The sequence below is a fragment of the Schistocerca cancellata genome, chromosome 2, assembly GCF_023864275.1.
Source record: "Schistocerca cancellata isolate TAMUIC-IGC-003103 chromosome 2, iqSchCanc2.1, whole genome shotgun sequence".
Taxonomy (NCBI): Eukaryota; Metazoa; Arthropoda; class Insecta; order Orthoptera; family Acrididae; genus Schistocerca; species Schistocerca cancellata.
The window spans coordinates 439559864-439577515 of NC_064627.1; the positions used below are offsets into that span (position 1 = coordinate 439559864).

Sequence of the window (17652 nt, forward strand, 5' to 3'; positions counted from 1 at the left end):
CGCTAAGCAGACGTTGCTGCATTTGGGCCTCCACAGAAGGCGCCTGTTTCGTGCACCCGTTATGACTGCTGTTAATCGGCTATGAAGACTGGTTGGTTGGTTGGTTGGGGAAGGAGACCAGACAGCGTCGTCATCGGTCTCATCGGATTAGGGAAGGACGGCGAAGGAAGTCGGTCGTGCCCTTTTAGAGGAACCATCCCAGCATTTGCCTGGAGTGATTTAGGGAAATCACGGAAAACCTAAATCAGGATGGCCGGACGCGGGATTGAACCGTCGTCCTCCCGAATGCGAGTCCAGTGTCTAACCACTGCGCCACCTCGATAGGTACTATGAAGGCTGGAATCTGGACGGTAATAACGCAACTGGACGTTCACTGAGTGGCAACACGTGGCTTTTTCAGATTAACCATGCGGCCATCTGGCAAACATCCAGAAACTTTAGTCGGATGGGTCCAGGCCGGAAGAGGGAGCCTTATTGTCTGTAGAATGCTTTCGTGGCATTCCTAGGGCGATGTCGTCATTCTGGAATGCTCAAAGGATCGACTCAAGTATGGATCTATCCTTGGGAACCGGGTCCATCCCAATATGTCTTTCGTTTTTCCTCAGCAAGATGGCATCTGCCAGCAGCACAAAGCAACGTTTCAATCTGTTCGCAGTGTATGTGCATGATTCGAAAATAACCAGGAAGAGTTTACTGTTCTCCCTTCGCCACCAATCTCCCCAGATTTAAACCAAGCCGAGACTCTGTGGGACCATTTAATTTGGGCTATTCGCGCCATGGAAACTGGACACAACCGGTCACAGCAATAGAGACGGCGTGGCTTCACATACCTCTCCAGAACCTCGCAGACTCACTTTGTTCACGTCTTCCGCTGCAAAATGTGGTTATTCAGGCTTTTTAAAGGTGGCCATATTATTGCGATTGGACAGCGTTGATTATACCACTCTAAGTTGGAGAATGACAAGAATTTTTCAGATCCCGTTTTCGTTTTATACGGAGTTCGTTATGTCCTTATTTCTGTTTTTCAGTTCTCGATTTCTTGTTATATCAGGAATGCCACTGAAATCGTACTTGAATTCTGTGTTTAACGCAGCTGTAAGATACACATAATATAAAGTGAGTCGACGACCTTGTCCTCGTGTTCAGATATATCGATCGGTGAACACGTGCTACACGTGATATTACACCAGTCTTTTGTTTATAGCTAACAATGAGATTGACGGCCTGTCAGGAGCGCTCCATTGTGTGTTGTGAATTTTACGAAAGTTTCTGAGTTATAGCATGAAATCAAAACTTTTGTTATTCCCTGGAGATGCACTTATAACCTCACAAATAGATAATTCTTTGCCATTTTTCGTTTGTCATACATTTCAGTGTTATATGCCATTAAATTTATATATGACAAAAATAATGTTATACATGGATTCAGAAACACTCAAATTATATAAATCCATTTACATATTCGTGACATTATTAAAAATTTTGATTAGAATACGAAAAATTTCTGTATCAGTATTTCAGTGAAAATATAGACACCCTGTATCTAAGAGAACTAGAGTCATCTTAGAGAAATGGAGCAATATTTGTGATTAGTGCATCGAATTAACCCCAAAACACAGTCAAAATTTTGATTAGAATATGGATGTTGGGCAGTTCTGCGCTTGTTAAACTATGGCCCATTATAATATGTGAAGAAGATGAAAGTTTCAATACCTTTCAAATGTGATCTAATCTATATTTTCAAGTGTCATCTTCAGCTTCAACACACACAAACATAAATAAATCAGATTTTCTGGCTTTGTAAAATACAAAAGGTTACAATTTGTTGTCTAATGTTGTGTGTAATGTCGGGTTACGCTTCTCCCGTCTATAAGATTCAGAATGCGGTAGATAACAGCTGTGTGGCCGATGTTACAACTATCGATTAACGAACGATATTTAAGTAATATCGAAACTGGTTAATGTATGGTTTGGAGGCATCCTACGACATCGAACTCAGCATTTACTTCTTGAAGTAAAGAAATTACCAGATGTGAAAGGCCGAGAGAGTTTTATAGGATCGTTATTACTAGTGATATAAAAAGCTCATTTTGCATCACCTATATATCAAAGAACACGCATCCCTTGCTCTATAAAACACTTTGGTTCTTCTTGGCTCATATTGCCCATAATGCGGTCGAGACATTACTGCTTGACACCCGTCGACATCGGCCATCCTGAGGTGTGGAGGATACCTGCGGCATTGAGCAAAGCAAACTTAAAGTGGTCCCAAGCACGCAAGAGCCAGGTTCAATGTCACCATAAGCCGCTGGTAATTTCAGTCGGTTGCTACCCACCTCCTGGAAGAAGGTGTTCACGAGATGGGCGGTTAGCTTTCGGACCTGAACTCATCGTCAAAATGATGACAATGGAACTGGATAACAGGTTGAAGGACGCTACACAGCCCTCAAATTGCTCCCTATAGTGATCAGAGGCGTCTGACATCTGTATGTGGTACAGGCACAGATCAAACTGTATACATACACAACTCCACGCTGAACCCGTCGCACTTCGTGGCTGCAGCGTGCATTGCTACCTTGCCACCTTAGCAGCGTTAGACAACGATCATCAAGCGTCAAACGAATCCCGCACTCGGCAGCGAAGACAAACCGGCTTTTTTTGACCCAGATGTCGCTTTGAGGTCCGTCCTTTAGTACCACAGTGTAGAGGTTGTTTCTACCATTGCTCATAATGGGCATCTAGAGTCCTAAGTTTTGGTGTCTACGAGACACAATTAGCAGACAGCAACCATGAGCTGGTGTTACGGACCCAGAATGAACACTAAGAGACTGATCTTCAGTGTCGTTTGTGTTATGATAAGAGTTGAATGTTCGAATGGACTCGCTGTGATGTATGGCAATTCAGCGTCAAGTAATGTTTGCAATTTGAACTTGAAATGACTTCAAGGCACGTCAACAGACAGAAACGTGTACACAAATCGAACTGTCCCTTTCGCCATCAGAGAAATAGTAGTGACTCTCTATAGTGAGAAGAATGCAGAGTAAAATGGTTTCCACCCCTAACTATATGCCGTACCCACTGCTTTCGCCTGCGCCGATAGCTACCGGCATCACGGACACGGCCGACACATTGCCTGGGCGCCAGACTGCAGGTGAAACTACTATGGCACACCTAGATGTCAACAGCACCGCAAGTGCGGAGTACACATCACAAAACACTTGGTTGTATTCAAAGCATGCCGGTCTATTTTGAAGTAGAACTCCAGCCAGCACCAGAGAAATCTGAGCCACTAGTTACGTTGCGAGAGGAGCCATCCTCAAGACCACAGGTGCGCACACCTCAGACAACAGTCCCACAGACGGGAGCCTCCACCATCCACCCGTTCTCCAGGCATCAAGCAGATCTCACTCTGCCAGACGAGCATTAAGGGAAGCACCCAGCCCCTTTCGTCCAGTTCATTTCGCTGAGCCAAAGTTCCAATGCAGAACGACCTCTTGCCTGCACACTACATGTTTGCAGCAGCAGCCCAACCTCGATGATACCACACTGCAGCCACTAGGAGCACCCAGACATTGGTCAATGAACTGTGTGGAGCTTAGACAGTTAACTGTGCCCTGTGATCACCATCAGTATAGAGCAAACGAACTTTGACTTCCTATGATTAAGGGCGTAATTGGGCTTAGGATTTATTATCTCGTTCATAATTAGTTCAGTGAATCTGGTCTCCTTGATCCTATCTGCGCAACACACCAGCCTTCATGTGTTTAGGCACAGACATAGACTAGTTATTGGTATATGAATCATTTGTTCGTGACGAACTTCATCTGAACTGAATTAGCCAACGACAGTTTAGTTGTGTTTCACTTATTTGTGTTGATCTGGCAGATAAATGTTAATTGCATACCTACTGGGACACGTAGGGTACATCGACAGAGATGAAATGCTTGTGTGTTACTCCTATTTCTTCACGCAAACGCCCATAGTAATAGTTCTATTTTACATTAATTCCAGATTCTGAGTGAACTGACTTCTGCTTTCATTTCTAAATGTCTGATACTGGCCAAAAGGACACAAACTAGTCCAAGATGGAGATTTTTCTTTATTGTATTTTCTGATAAGTTTGTTTTGCTTTACTCATCGGGACTGTGTTCTTCTTTTTCATTCAGTGGCGTAATAGAAGTGTTGCTGGTTTCCAGCGTTTTGTCCCATCTGAGTGGGCGATGAGAATACAGATTTTCCAGTTTCGTTCCACCAGCTGGCAACGAGTAGTATAACTGGCTTCCAAGTCAGCGGTGACAACTTCAGCCGACGTATCGTTTACATCCCGTGTTGTCAGTGCTTCCACACACGTTTTACGAACTATAGTGCCATTTAGGTACGTAATTTCAAGTGTACTAAACAACTTTTCTCTTTCCAGCATGACAATTCAGAAGTGAGACGAGTTGTTGCAGTTGCTGCATGCGACTTGAGCAAGAACAGAAGACCCATCTGCAGACTGTGGCACGCCGGGACGCTGCCCAACTCAAGGCTTTCCAGCAACTTCAGCGCCAGTAGGACCTTCTGCTGCTGACGCGGACATAGGCGATGACGATCTGTCGCGTCCGTTTCACGAATACAAGAACTCTGCCTCAATCACAATATTGGAGCGACACTTCGTGGCCTTTTCAATTCAAGGCGACACATATCAACGGGCTTTTCTGTTAGCATGCTTCGGTGCTCTCGTCTATCAACTTAATTCTGGTGTAGATCTCCACACCTTACCATACATCAATCACAAATTCAAACATACCGTCTATTATGTTTCACAAGCAAATTTCAGTGTTCAAGAGCACGCCCCCCTCCCAAGTCCGCTTCCATGATGCTCCTATTCTCTCCAACACACAATAGTTTTCAAGCACAATAGTACTCGTGCGCACGTTTCTCACTCCCAAGTCGTCTTCCACAGCGCTCCTGTGTGCTCCAGTGTGAAATTTCAGTTTCGAGGCGTCTTGGGTGATGCAGTGGGACGCCCTGCCAGTCCTTCGGGCTCGAACGTACACCCACGATATCAAGTCACCTTCCGCAACACAGCTGGACTCTTGCCAGTCGTCAGTGCTTATCCGCACAATAACAATTGCGAGGCGTCTACCATGGCATAACGGGACTCCCAGCTAGCTTTTTCCGTCTTCCCATCCTCTTAGTTCTCCGCTTCACCCTCCTCTTTCCGAGACGTTGGCTGTATTGATTGTTATCCATTATAAACAGACTGAAAGCCAGCAGCGCTTCACTCAGTACGGGCCACCATACGCCCTCCAAGTACGAAATGTTTACCACAATACATTGCAGGGTGCCTTTGCATTACCAGACACCCTACAGATGAAACAACTTTTCCAGCACTTCCTATGAGGTGTTCTCGTCATACTTCTTTTCCGAAAGGATTCATTCATCCAACGATTGATTCTCTTACTGTTTTGCTCCCCGTACCCGATGTACGCGCATGTATCAACCTCTGATCCTGTCAATATCGACGTTTCCCTACAATCATCAGACGCCTCTGACAGCCTGTCAGCTCCTGCGTTAAGTGATGTTGCTACTACACATGCAGAAACTGATGATTCATTCGCGGTTCTAGTTCCTGCACACTGTCAATCTGCCGTTTGGGTGGCAGCTTCTTTGACTGTGGCAGCAGCGCAGTACCACATACTTTCTCTTGCCTCATCGCCTGCCGCCCACCGGAGGTGCCACATGTATCTTCGACTTCGCTTCGCAATTGGTTTGCATTTCTACGGACTTCGGTCTGCTGGTTTCATTTCTCGCCCCCCTCTCGCCGACGACTCCGATGCACCATGATCTAGCTCTCAGGGGAAAGAATCGACTGCCGTTGCAGCTCCTCATTCAAAGACTCAAGGGCGCTGTCCATCTCTTTGAAGTCATAGGCCAACCAGCTAGTTTTTCCGTCCTCCCGTCCTCTTAGTTCTCCGCTGCAGCCTCCGCTTTCCGAGAGGTGGCGGTATTGATCGTTATCGTTTGATGTTGGCCATCATCGTGCTTCGTGTCCATACCCTTTCCTACCCAAATCTCAACCATCTTAAGTACAGCCGTCTTCTAATGGATACAGTCGCCCCCTTCTTCTCGCTTTCACTTCTTTTAGACTGAGGAATCGGCTAGATACAGTCTTAATTGGTCCATCCAAGATGAGTCCTTAACTGGATGACAACAAGGCCACGTACACAGTCCTTTTGCCTTTCTCAGTCAGTCCATTGCTTCCATCTGGGTAAGTTATGCGAGGCACTGATTGGACTTACAAGGGTTCATTGTGGCTCCCTCTTAGAAATCGACACGAAAAAATTCCACTCTAAAACATGGACCAAGCGCCACCAGCGAGCTGTCTGTCCACGATGAAGAAACTACATATTTCCTCTCTCCACATATGCAGTGGACGGTCCCTGTACATGTCAGCTCCAGTTTTTGCTGCCACAGCTGGGCTGCCCATCAGAGTGTTGTGAAGAGTTTCCTATCCCTTGAGTCTTCTTGTCCAGTGAAGGTGACAGAGCCATCAAGAGTGATCACACCCGTGGACATCTAAAATGATTCCAAGGGGCCTCATCAGATTGGACGCTCAATCAACACAGGGATCTCAATCTTCGAGATGACGCCACAAATTTTTCCCTTAGTGGGGAGGGACCTGGTATCTCCATTCATATCAAGATGGGTAGATCACATAACTAATGAGGAAGTATTGAATAGGATTGGGGAGAAGAGAAGTTTGTGGCACAACTTGACCAGAAGAACGGATCGGTTGGTAGAACACGTTCTGAGGCATCAAGGGATCACCAATTTAGTATTGGAGGGCAGCATGGAGGGTAAAAATCGTAGAGGGAGACCAAGAGATGAATACACTAAGCAGATTCAGAAGGATGAAGGTTGCAGTAGGTACTGGGAGATGAAGAAGCTTGCACAGGATAGAGTAGCATGGAGAGCTGCATCAAACCAGTCTCAGGTCTGAAGACCACAACAACAACAACATCAAGATGGCTCCACCATGAATAGCTTGGGATGAGGATTGGACGAAGGGGTGGGCGGGAGGGATGTCCCGTCCACGGCCTTCACCTGCAACCATGGCTATCCGCAATAAGAAAATAGTCAACAATTGGCTGCACTCCAGCTCCACAAGAGAATCTCCCTTGGCAGACCCTGTTGTCAACAGTACCGTAAGCGCAGTGTATCCTTCACAACAAGCTACGCTACGTCCAGAAAAGGCTAGTCCGGAACTGAAAAGAAGACAACCTTATAAAACTAAGGATTGACGCAGTTATTGAAATTTAAGGAACATAGATAATTATTGAAACTTCCTGGCAGATTAAAACTGTGTGCCCGACCGAGACTCGAACTCGGCAGAAGTAAAGCTGTGAGGACCGGGCGTGAGTCGTGCTTCGGTAGCTCAGTTGGTAGAGCACTTGCCCGCGGAAGTTCGAGTCTCGGTCGGGCACACAATTTTAATCTGCCAGGAAGTTTCATATCAGCGCACACTCCGCTGCAGAGTGAAAATCTCATTATAGATAATTATTGATGCAGCATACATAATTAAGCTGGCGGGCTCATTGCTCCGCAAGACTGGCGATCAGTCGCTGCAGAACGGTCACCAAAGAAATTATCTTGCAGTGTGTCTCCAGCGCGATTTAGCAACATGGAACATCGGATAAGAAAGACATGCGAAACTGGGATCAGTTGAACGTATTGTACGGAAATGTAATTCAGTCACGAAGGATGTGGTTTGCAAAATCCAGGATTAATCTTTAGCAAGTTGGAGAAACAACTCAACAGTTGAGTATTACTCGTGTCGATTTATTGCAAGAGACAGAGATGGTATGAGGAATAGCAGCGTAGTTATTCACGGATTCGTTTATTGAGATGGAGAGTGTCAGAATAATGTTCATCAGACTCCAGTGACAGACGCTAGAAGAGACGTGTTGTGCATCGCAGACAGCTCTTATATTAAGATTCTTAGAGTCTGCATTCGAACAACACACATATGCTTCAACGTATGGGGATTGTAAGCTATTACTTTTCACTGTACCAATATGGTGTAGGAGGATTCGAGACGAAATGTTTGATGCAATACACTTGTGATGTATCAAACCTGCAAATAACATCAAGTTGCCATAAAAGGTCGCCTAAGCTACAAGGTAATCTCACCGTGCGACATTTTCAAGGTGCTCTCGCTCTCTTACGCGACGTACATAACGGCCACTTCGTTAACTTATTGGTTTACCCTGAGGGTAACCAAAGAAAGAAATCAACATTTTATGAAGGTTGAAAATTGGATCTGAACTTAACATTTACAATAATATTGATTTGCTAGAAAGAATAACAGACAAACAAATAGGTTTAAATGTTCATTATATGCCTAAAATTCGCTATACATAAAAGCCAGTTTTACATTATTTAAGTTCCTGTAATATTTCTGCCTTAGTCAGCCATCATATTAGGCTCCAAGCTGTTCCCAGAGCAGTGGATAAGCAAGAAGTGTGTAGATGACGAAATGTGGTGTGATGTACCTGTGACAGATGTTAGGTTCGGTACCATTCCCGTGAGAAAGACCGCCGGCACAATGCTACTGCTCTGTGATTGGCTGCTGTGTTCGGAGCAAGGGCGCCAAAACGTTAAAGTATAGTTATTATTAGTTAAACTACTCATTGGAATGACTTCACTTTTTAATATAAATATCTCTCAACAGCTGACTATCAATCAGTCATTTTAGAATTATTAAAAACAATTTAAATTAAAAACAAAAGACTGACGAAATTGCAGACGAAGCACTTCGGAAGCGGTCGGGTCACACCTTTTCTGGTATGGCGCGCGAAGTGTTTCGGGCTGTTCACTACTCTGGATTAGGCAGTCGAGAAGAACAGACATGTTGTCTGTCGCGGAATGTGTTTGCCAGTATTCAGTATTAAAAGATTCGTTCCGGTAGTCATGAGGCAGAGACACGTGCCACAAATAGTGTAAAGATACATTTTCGTAAATATTGTGTTTGATCATGTACTTTGCTGTATCAGAAGGTGTTGTATTAAGATTATGTAGTCTTCTCGTGTGGCTATATTAAAATACGCGAGTGGCATCCCAAAGAAGTGATACATTATTTCAGAACAGAACCTCTCTGAAAGTCAGTTTCAGCCTCAAGATACAGAACCTACGACCTGCGTGTTGTTTTCTGCGCTGGGGACATCAACTTGAAGACAGCAGGTTAGTGAACTATAAGAGAACCTTCGTATTGCACACAGTGCAGTGGAAACAACTAGGCGCCTCACTTGTACTGCATGCACAGAACAAATGCGCTCAGTGACACGTCACCTGCAGTAATGCAGAGGAGGTAAAGGAGGATGACCGTTATTAACACCAACAATCAATTCGTTCTTCCTTTCTTGCCGTAATCCGACCTGTGAGAATACAGATTTATCATATCAAATTGTTCGTCTCGACCTCTCCTATACCTCTGTGGTACGTTGTAAACACTTATCGTTTAGACACTGCACGTCACTAAATGACAAGGTGGATTAAATAAGGGACAAGCAAGGGCCTACTGACACTTGTGCTTCGTGCCGTACATGCAATTTTCATAATTTTAAATTTGTACTCTCCTTTTAAATCATCGATTACCTAGTAGAGGGCCTTCCTATAAAGTTACCAAGTCATCTGTCACTATCATTTAACACATTAAGCTGGATCATTTTGATTCTGTTAAGTTCCACTAAATGCCTTCATTAAACGTTTAAACCGTAGATCACTTTTGTATAAGGCAAGAATATAATTCAAAATTTTAGAAGTTTTTAAAACTACGTTTAATTAAAATAGATCATATAATGAGAAGATGACCGTGAACAATAGCTCCGATGGTGTCGGAAGAGCGCAATAAAACAAGAGTGAAGAAATGTAATGAGCAGCCAAATGAAAACGAGAAACGTGAAAAAAAGTAAGTAAACTGTTTCTTATTTGAAGTGTAATCGCAATGACTGTTAATACGTTTATACCACTGTGAGACAAGGTGGTCAATGGCTTCCTCGAATTGTGTTTGTGGTTTGCCTATGAAACCATATTTGTATCGATACGTCCACCTCTTCGTCCGAAGCAAACTGACAGACACGAATAACTTTGATCCAAAAGTACGCAGATCGCACTGGAATGGATAGCAATGGTACGAATGAGGTATAAGGGTTTCCCAGCGAAACTTCTGCAGCGTACTCGAAACAATCTTGACAACATAAGAGAGGACGGACAATCTTGTCTGTCGATTTGCTTCAGATGAAGAGGTGCGTCCTCAGTTATAATCACGGTGCCATGTTGTTGTTGTTGTGGTCTTCAGTCCTGAGACTGGTTTGATGCAGCTCTCCATGCTACTCTATCCTGTGCAAGCTTCTTCATCTCCCAGTACCTACTGCAGCCTACATCCTTCTGATTCTGCTTAGTGTATTCATCTCTTGGTCTCCCTCTACGATTTTTATCCTCCACGCTGCCCTCCAATACTAAATTGGTGATCCCTCGATGTCTCAGACCATGTCTTACCAACCGATCCCTTCTTCTAGTCAAGTTGTGCCACAAGCTCCTCTTGTCCCCAATTCTATTCAATACCTCCTCATTACTTATGTGATCTACCCATCTAATCTTCAGCATTCTTCTGTAGCACCACATTTCAAAAGCTTCTATTCTCTTCTTGTCTAAACTATTTATCGTCCACGTTTCACTTCCATACATGGCTACACACCATACAAATACTTTCAGAAACGACTTCCTGACATTTAAATCTATATTCGATGTTAACAAATTTCTCTTCTTCAGAAACGCTTTCCTTGCCATTGCCAGTCTACATTTTATATCCTCTCTACTTCGACCGTCATCAGTTATTTTGCTCCCCAAATAGCAAAACTCCTTTACTACTTTAAGTGTCTCATTTCCTTATCTATTTCCCTCAGCATCACCCGACATAATTCGACTACATTCCATTATCCTTGTTTTGCTTTTGTTGATGTTCATCTTATATCCTCCTTTCAAGACACTGCCCATTCCGTGCAACTCCTCTTCCAAGTCCTTTGCTGTCTCTGAAGGACTTACAATGTCATCGGCGAACCTCGAAGTCTTTATTTCTTCTCCATGAATTTTAATACCTACTCCGAACAATTCTTTGGTTTCCTTTACTGCTTGCTCAATATACAGATTGAATAACATCGGGGAGAGGCTACAACCCTGTCTCACTCTCTTCTCAATCACTGCTTCCCTTGCTTACCCCTCGACTCTTATAACTGCCATCTGCTTTCTGTACAAATTGTAAATAGCCTTTCGCTCTCTATATTTTACCCCTTCCACCTTTGAAAGAGAGTATTCCAATCAACATTGTCAAAAGCTTTCTCTGAGTCTACAAATGCTAGAAACGTAAATTTCCCTTTTCTTGATCTTTCTTCTAAGATAAGTCGTAGGGTCAGTATTGCCTCACGTGTTCCAACATTTCTATGGAATCCAAACTGATCTTCCCCGAGGTCACCTTCTATCAGTTTTTCTTTTCGTCTGTAAAGAATTCGCGTGAGTATTTTTCATAGTGCCATAGAGAACCGCAAACATTTTGCCATAAAGGCACTGACAGTCTTCTCTCACAGTTAGATGAATGTATTAACTGTTATGAGGATTACTTTTAAAATAATCAACAGTTTACTTACACTTTTCCATCCGTCTCCTTTTCATTTGACTGCCCTTTTATAGCAACATTTAAAAAAAATAAAGAAACACAACACAGAAAATGGAACAGCTACATGTATAAATGTAGTTGCAGAAAAGATTTATTACAGCACCGTCAGTTTCTCCGTAGATTAAAAAATACCTTGTCCACAGATAGTTTTACGGAATATTTGTTGTCACAGTTAAGCTCTGAAAGCACATTGGTGACCGAAGAGTTACAGCTAGAAACCTGACTGTAGGTATGAGCAGGCCAGAGAACAGCATTACTATGGCGCGAGAGTAGGTGTCACTCAGCTGGTGCGCAGCAGGTCGGGTCGGGGGATCACGCACCGCAGCTGAGCTCGTCCGAGCCGTCCGGGCAGTCGAGGTAGAAGTCGCACCACCAGCCCCGCGGCACGCACTGCCCGCTGCCGGCGCACTTGAGCTGGCCCGCCGGGCACGGCGCCTCCTCTGTCAACACGGGAGAGCGCGCAAGGAGCCGGCCAGCTCATGCTGGCACACACTCTAAAACACAACAGGCACACTATGCGTGCTACAAAACTAAGTAGGCGGCGAGGTACGCACGAAAATCACTGCCTGATCAGAAGTATCGGGGCACCTCTATTGACTGCAGAATTCACCACTAGATGTCACTAGAGGCGGACCCGCCAATATAAAAGGAGAAGAGAATCACCGTGTTGTCAGTAGAGACCTTGAATGTGACCCAGTCATAGGATTTCACCTGAGTACAAATCCATCATTCACATTTAGGCCCTTCTAAAGCTGCCCGCCTCGAGTGTTGAAGTTGTGACGGTGAAGTGGAAACGCTAAGGGACCACCACAGTTGAACCAAGACCAGGCTGACACCACACAGTGACGGACAGGGACCGTGGAACTTTGTGGAGGTTGGTTGAAAAAAATTGCATGGAATCACCTGAAGGACCCACTAGTGTGTCCCAAAGTAGTTGTAGCAATCCTGATAGCACAATGACTGTACGCGGGCAGTTAAAAAGAATGGCTGCAGTGATCGCAAGCCACACATTTCCGTAGTCAATCCCAAGTAAAATGGTATTAAGAATGACAGCACTTGAAAGTGGATGACGAGTGACTTGGAGTGTTGGATAACACCAAATCCGATGTAACATTTCGGGTTTGCCGAATTCCCGTAGAACTTTACCTGCCTTCAAGTGTACCACCAAAAATGAAGTACGGAGGTTCAAATGGCTCTGAGCACTATGGGACTTAACTGCTAAGGTCATCAGTCCCCTAGAACTTAGAACTACTTAAACCTAACTAACCTAAGGACATCACACACATCCATGCCCGAGGCAGGATTCGAACCTGCGACCGTAGCGGCCGCGCGGTTCCAGACTGTAGTGCCTTTAACCGCTTGGCCACCACGGCCGGCTAGTACGGAGGATGGGGTGATATGGTATGGGGGTTTTCCTCACGGTTATGGTGTCTCCCCCTTATATCGCTTAGGAAAACTCTAAATGCGGAAGAGTATGAACACATATTACAGCATTATGTACTGTGTACAGCAGAGGAACAGTTCAGAGTCTATGACTGTATCAGTCTATGCTGTCATAAAGCACCACCTGTGAGGCTATGATATCTGGACAGTAACGTTCCTGAAATGAACTGGTCTGACCAGGTCCCCGACCTGCTCCTAATGGAACACTTTTTGGGTAACCTATAAGGCCGACTTCCTCCAGGCCCCAACATCCAACACCACTACCTGCTGTGGTTTCGGCTGGTAAGGAATGACAGACTAATGATAGACTACCATTCGTTGACAGGCATTCAGACCACATTGAAAGTGTCTCCAGCACGGTTAAGGCCGGCATAAAGGCAAAGGGTGGACACACCCACTATTAAAGTCCACCAATAGGTGCCCGGATATTCTTGATCAGTGTTCCGCGTCCACGACCAAAATACAGTAATATCCAGTAACGGTATGACCCAGTCCGTAACTGTGAGCGAGGCTTCTTTTGGAATTACGTTTCCTTCGAATATGTTGCAACCAACTGTGCATTGAGGTATTGGAAGTTCACTGTACCAAAGTGTGACGTTTATAGTCGAGGCGGCAGAGAGGTCACTAGAGATACGGAACAAGCTCAGATAGGGAAAGATCGGACCAAGAAATCGATCACATCCATTTCAAAGTAAACGATGCGGCATTTACCTTAAATGATTTCCGCAAACCGTGGATAACCCACAGCTCGATCGCCCGACATCGATTTCAATTTCAGTTCTTCTTTATTGCGCCCCCATGCTATCCCACGACCTCACGTCCATCGCTGCACGAGTCCGGACCAAACTCATAGCGCCAAGCATCAACTTCCGACATGACGAGCAAAAAGAATTGTATTTCGATCATACGTGTTAATAAAATCTCCAGCAGTTATTACCCTCACTGTACTTCTTGTGTTAGCAGAAGAGCCAACACCGTGTAACGAATGGAGGCCGAAATGCACGCGTTTTAGCTCACGCAGGCTGGCGTGTGGAGGGAAGAACTACACTGACGTGAGGTCTGGAACATGACAAGGAATGAGAATTCAGAAAACGGACGAAACTAGTTTGGTAACTTTAATCCAGTAATGATGGACGTCGCTCTTGACGGTACATGATTCACAATATTATCGGTACAGAATACATTCTTGAAGTAATTATAGTAACTGAATATGGCGCCTTGCTAGGTCGTAGCAAATGACGTAGCTGATGGCTATACTAAACTGTCGTCTCTATAAAAGAGAACGTATGTAGACAGTGAACCATCGCTAACAAAGTCGGCTGTACAACTGGGGGCGAGTGCTAGGGAGTCTCTCTAGACTAGACCTGCCGTGTGGCGGCGCTCGGTCTGCAATCACTGATAGCGGCGACACGCGAGTCCGACGTATACTAACGGAAAGGCTACCACCTAGCAAGTGTGGGTCTGGCGGTGACACCACAGTATTCATACCACCAGTCCAAAAGGGCATACATATCTGTCATAAGTACCTCTATATGACTACGTATACGTAGTATTTGCTTGTCCCTCCTACATCAATCTCGAAGTAAGTAATGCAGCTTGTGGCAGCTTCAGTCGTGTTCGCTCTAGATTTTCGCTAAATACGTTGCCGACGTATAGATAGTAGAGTCTGACATGGTTCATCATCGTCAGTTTCAATTCGAAAGAGAAAACCTTTCAATCAGGCACCCGGCTTAGGTTCCATACATTTGCGCCAACATCCTATCTGTCGTCGTCTCTACTCTTGCCAATTTGCAACACAGCTTGCTTCTTGTGGTTTAAACCATTACAGTATAACCTGCACTACACAATTAAAAGGTCACTTTTTCAAACCCATAAACTGTCTCCCATTACGACACAGATGTTTGAAATTTGGCTCAAAGGTCCCTACAATCTTCATCTGTAAAGGTACAAAAGCGTGGCGCATTGCGGCGTCACCCTTGAGCTCGGAAATGCGAGGTACCAACACATTCAAAAAAACGTACTGAGCTCAGAAGCTCATGTGAGGTGTAAGGTACTTTAATGACGTCACATGGGCAACAAATTTCATTATATTTCTGCCTAACGCCACCGTGGACTTAACATACGATGGGAACGTCATTACAACCCCTTTTCACCACCCCCCTTCACCCACACACACATACGCACACACGTTACGTCCATATCTCCAGTAAATTTTGCCCTGCAGTTTCAACTGAATTCTAAGGAGACTTCTAACTGTGCCAGTAACTCAATGTCATTTCGAGAAAAATGACTGATGCTGGCATCTATTTCCCCACTGTTGTAAACTATGCGAATCTCGAGAGCACGCTACATTTAATATAAGACTTAAATTTGAAAGAGATGGCTCTTCACACTTTGAAAGTGTTCTAAGGAGACTAATTGCATGAAAGAAATACCAACAGGTTGTTTCTACAAGTTTCGCCTACTCGTACTCACCACCACCCCTAGTGCTAGTAGAGTCATCTTAGTCCCACAGCATTTTTATGAAACAGTGAGTCGTGTACGTACCAAACTTGGTGGAAATTGCTCCACATGTTCTTCAATTACACATTTGTGTCTCCGCTTTTCTGTCCATACCTTCATAATAGATAACATAGAGGTGTCTTACTGCCAGAGTTCCATTTTTCCAAATATAAACTGATACGTGTGCCAGTTTCAATGTCGTTGCACCATCTCTGGCCCTGTCTGCAGTGATGAAGTGTCATCGTGATTATCGCCAAAAAGTTTGGCGGCCCCGAAAACTACGGATTTGGAATTAATAGCGGTGGAATAAGTCAGGGTGATATTGTGAATCGGGTGAAATGGTGAATTGCTTTAATTCTTTACTGGTTAAACAGATGTCTCTGTATGTATGCATGCCAACAGTCTCTGATCATCTGCGCAGTGTGCACGTGTTGAAAACCAGCTCCGTTTTAAAAACCGTAAGTACTTTGTACAAAACTGTTTTCGATGGTAAATAATTTTTATATGCTGCATGCATTTGTAGATTTTACTTCAGGTAGCGTAGTCCGCGGGAATTTTTTTATATATTGTGCCTTCTAATACTGCTTATGTACTATATAGCCTAGAAATCGTTGCGTCCAGTGTTTTGAACTTCTTGCCGTGCTATTCACCGTTTCAACCATAGGAAATGGGAGAAATGGTGAACTCGGGCGGGGGTGATACGGTGGAGGACTTTTCTAATGTGTAAAGTGTAAAGCTTTTATTTAGGTACATCCCAACCAGGGTTTTTGACAAGTCATGAAATGTTAGCGTTTCCTATCCCACGCGAGAGTTATATTCTGTTTTATCCGACGCCTCGATACAATCGTTAATTTAAAAATTAATTTTTATATATATATTTTTTGCGCGTACAGTTTGGTTTGTCAGTGATTAAAAAAAATAAATGTTTTCACTACCGCCATTGTTCCAGGCAAAGATGCCTACATTTTACAAAAGACATAAAGGATCCAACCGTGCTGACTGGACAGAAGCGCAACTTAACGATGCCGTCAAAAGCAGTGCAAAATGGAATGATCCTGAATAAAGCCTCAGACGAGTTTCACGTTCCATGGTCAACGCTGACGAGATGATTAGCAAACGGGTGCTTTACGAAAAAACCTTTGGGTAGGCCGCCTGTACTAGCACAAGAATGTGAGAAAAAGTTGGTAAAACATATCATAAAATTACAAAACTTCCCATTTGCACCGACAAGGACAGAAGTACGTACCATGGCATATAAACTAGCTGAGAAATATAACCAACATAAAAAATGTAGCCGAGAAAAGGAAATTGCAGGACTGGACGGGCTACATTTATTCTTAAAAAGAAATCTGGAACTCTCAATCCGCAAATTGGAAGGATTTTCACAAGCACGGTCAAGGGGTTTAAGTATGAAAAACGTTTCAGACTGTTTTTCATTGCTGCAGAACATCTTGGTTGAGCATAACTTCCTTGATAAGCCGGAAAATATATTCAACGTAGATGAGTCCGGACTTCAGCTGAATAATAGACCAGGTTACGTGTTGGGAGTGAAGGGGTCCAGTGATGACATCCGGTGAAAAGGGTGAAACCATATCTGTAATCGCTTGCTGCAATGGAGAGGGCATGTTTTTACCCCCAGGTTGTGTTTTGAAGGGAAACAATGAAAAGGCCGAGTACAAGGACGTATGCCGCCGGGTTCCACGATTTTCATGTCACAAAATGCGGCGTACGTAACAATTGATATTTTTCTTCTGTGGCTAAGGAACCATTTTGCACCGAGGAAGCCTGAGGGAACAGTCGTGCTTATTTTGGATGTACGTAGCTCTCATTGCAGCAGCATGGATACATTAGAGTTTGCAGAAGAAAGAAACATAATTTTGCTCTGTCTACAAAGCCACACCACACACTATCTGCAGCCGCTACACAGAGAATTTTTTAATCTGAAATCCTATTATTACAATGCTTGCAATTCGTACATTAAAATGAATCCA

General features: G+C 44.1%; 1 protein-coding gene across 1 annotated transcript in view; it reads right to left on the reverse strand.

Moving 5' to 3' along the window:
* LOC126154853 (G-protein coupled receptor GRL101-like) overlaps window positions 1-17652 on the reverse strand; it is a 373478-nt gene that overhangs the window by 199539 nt on the left and 156287 nt on the right. The window contains exons 10-11 of the mRNA XM_049916191.1: window positions 12037-12156; window positions 7371-7385 (exon numbers count right to left, since the gene is read on the reverse strand). Coding sequence (XP_049772148.1) covers window positions 7371-7385; window positions 12037-12156 — 135 coding nt within the window. The remainder of the gene's footprint in view (window positions 1-7370; window positions 7386-12036; window positions 12157-17652) is intronic.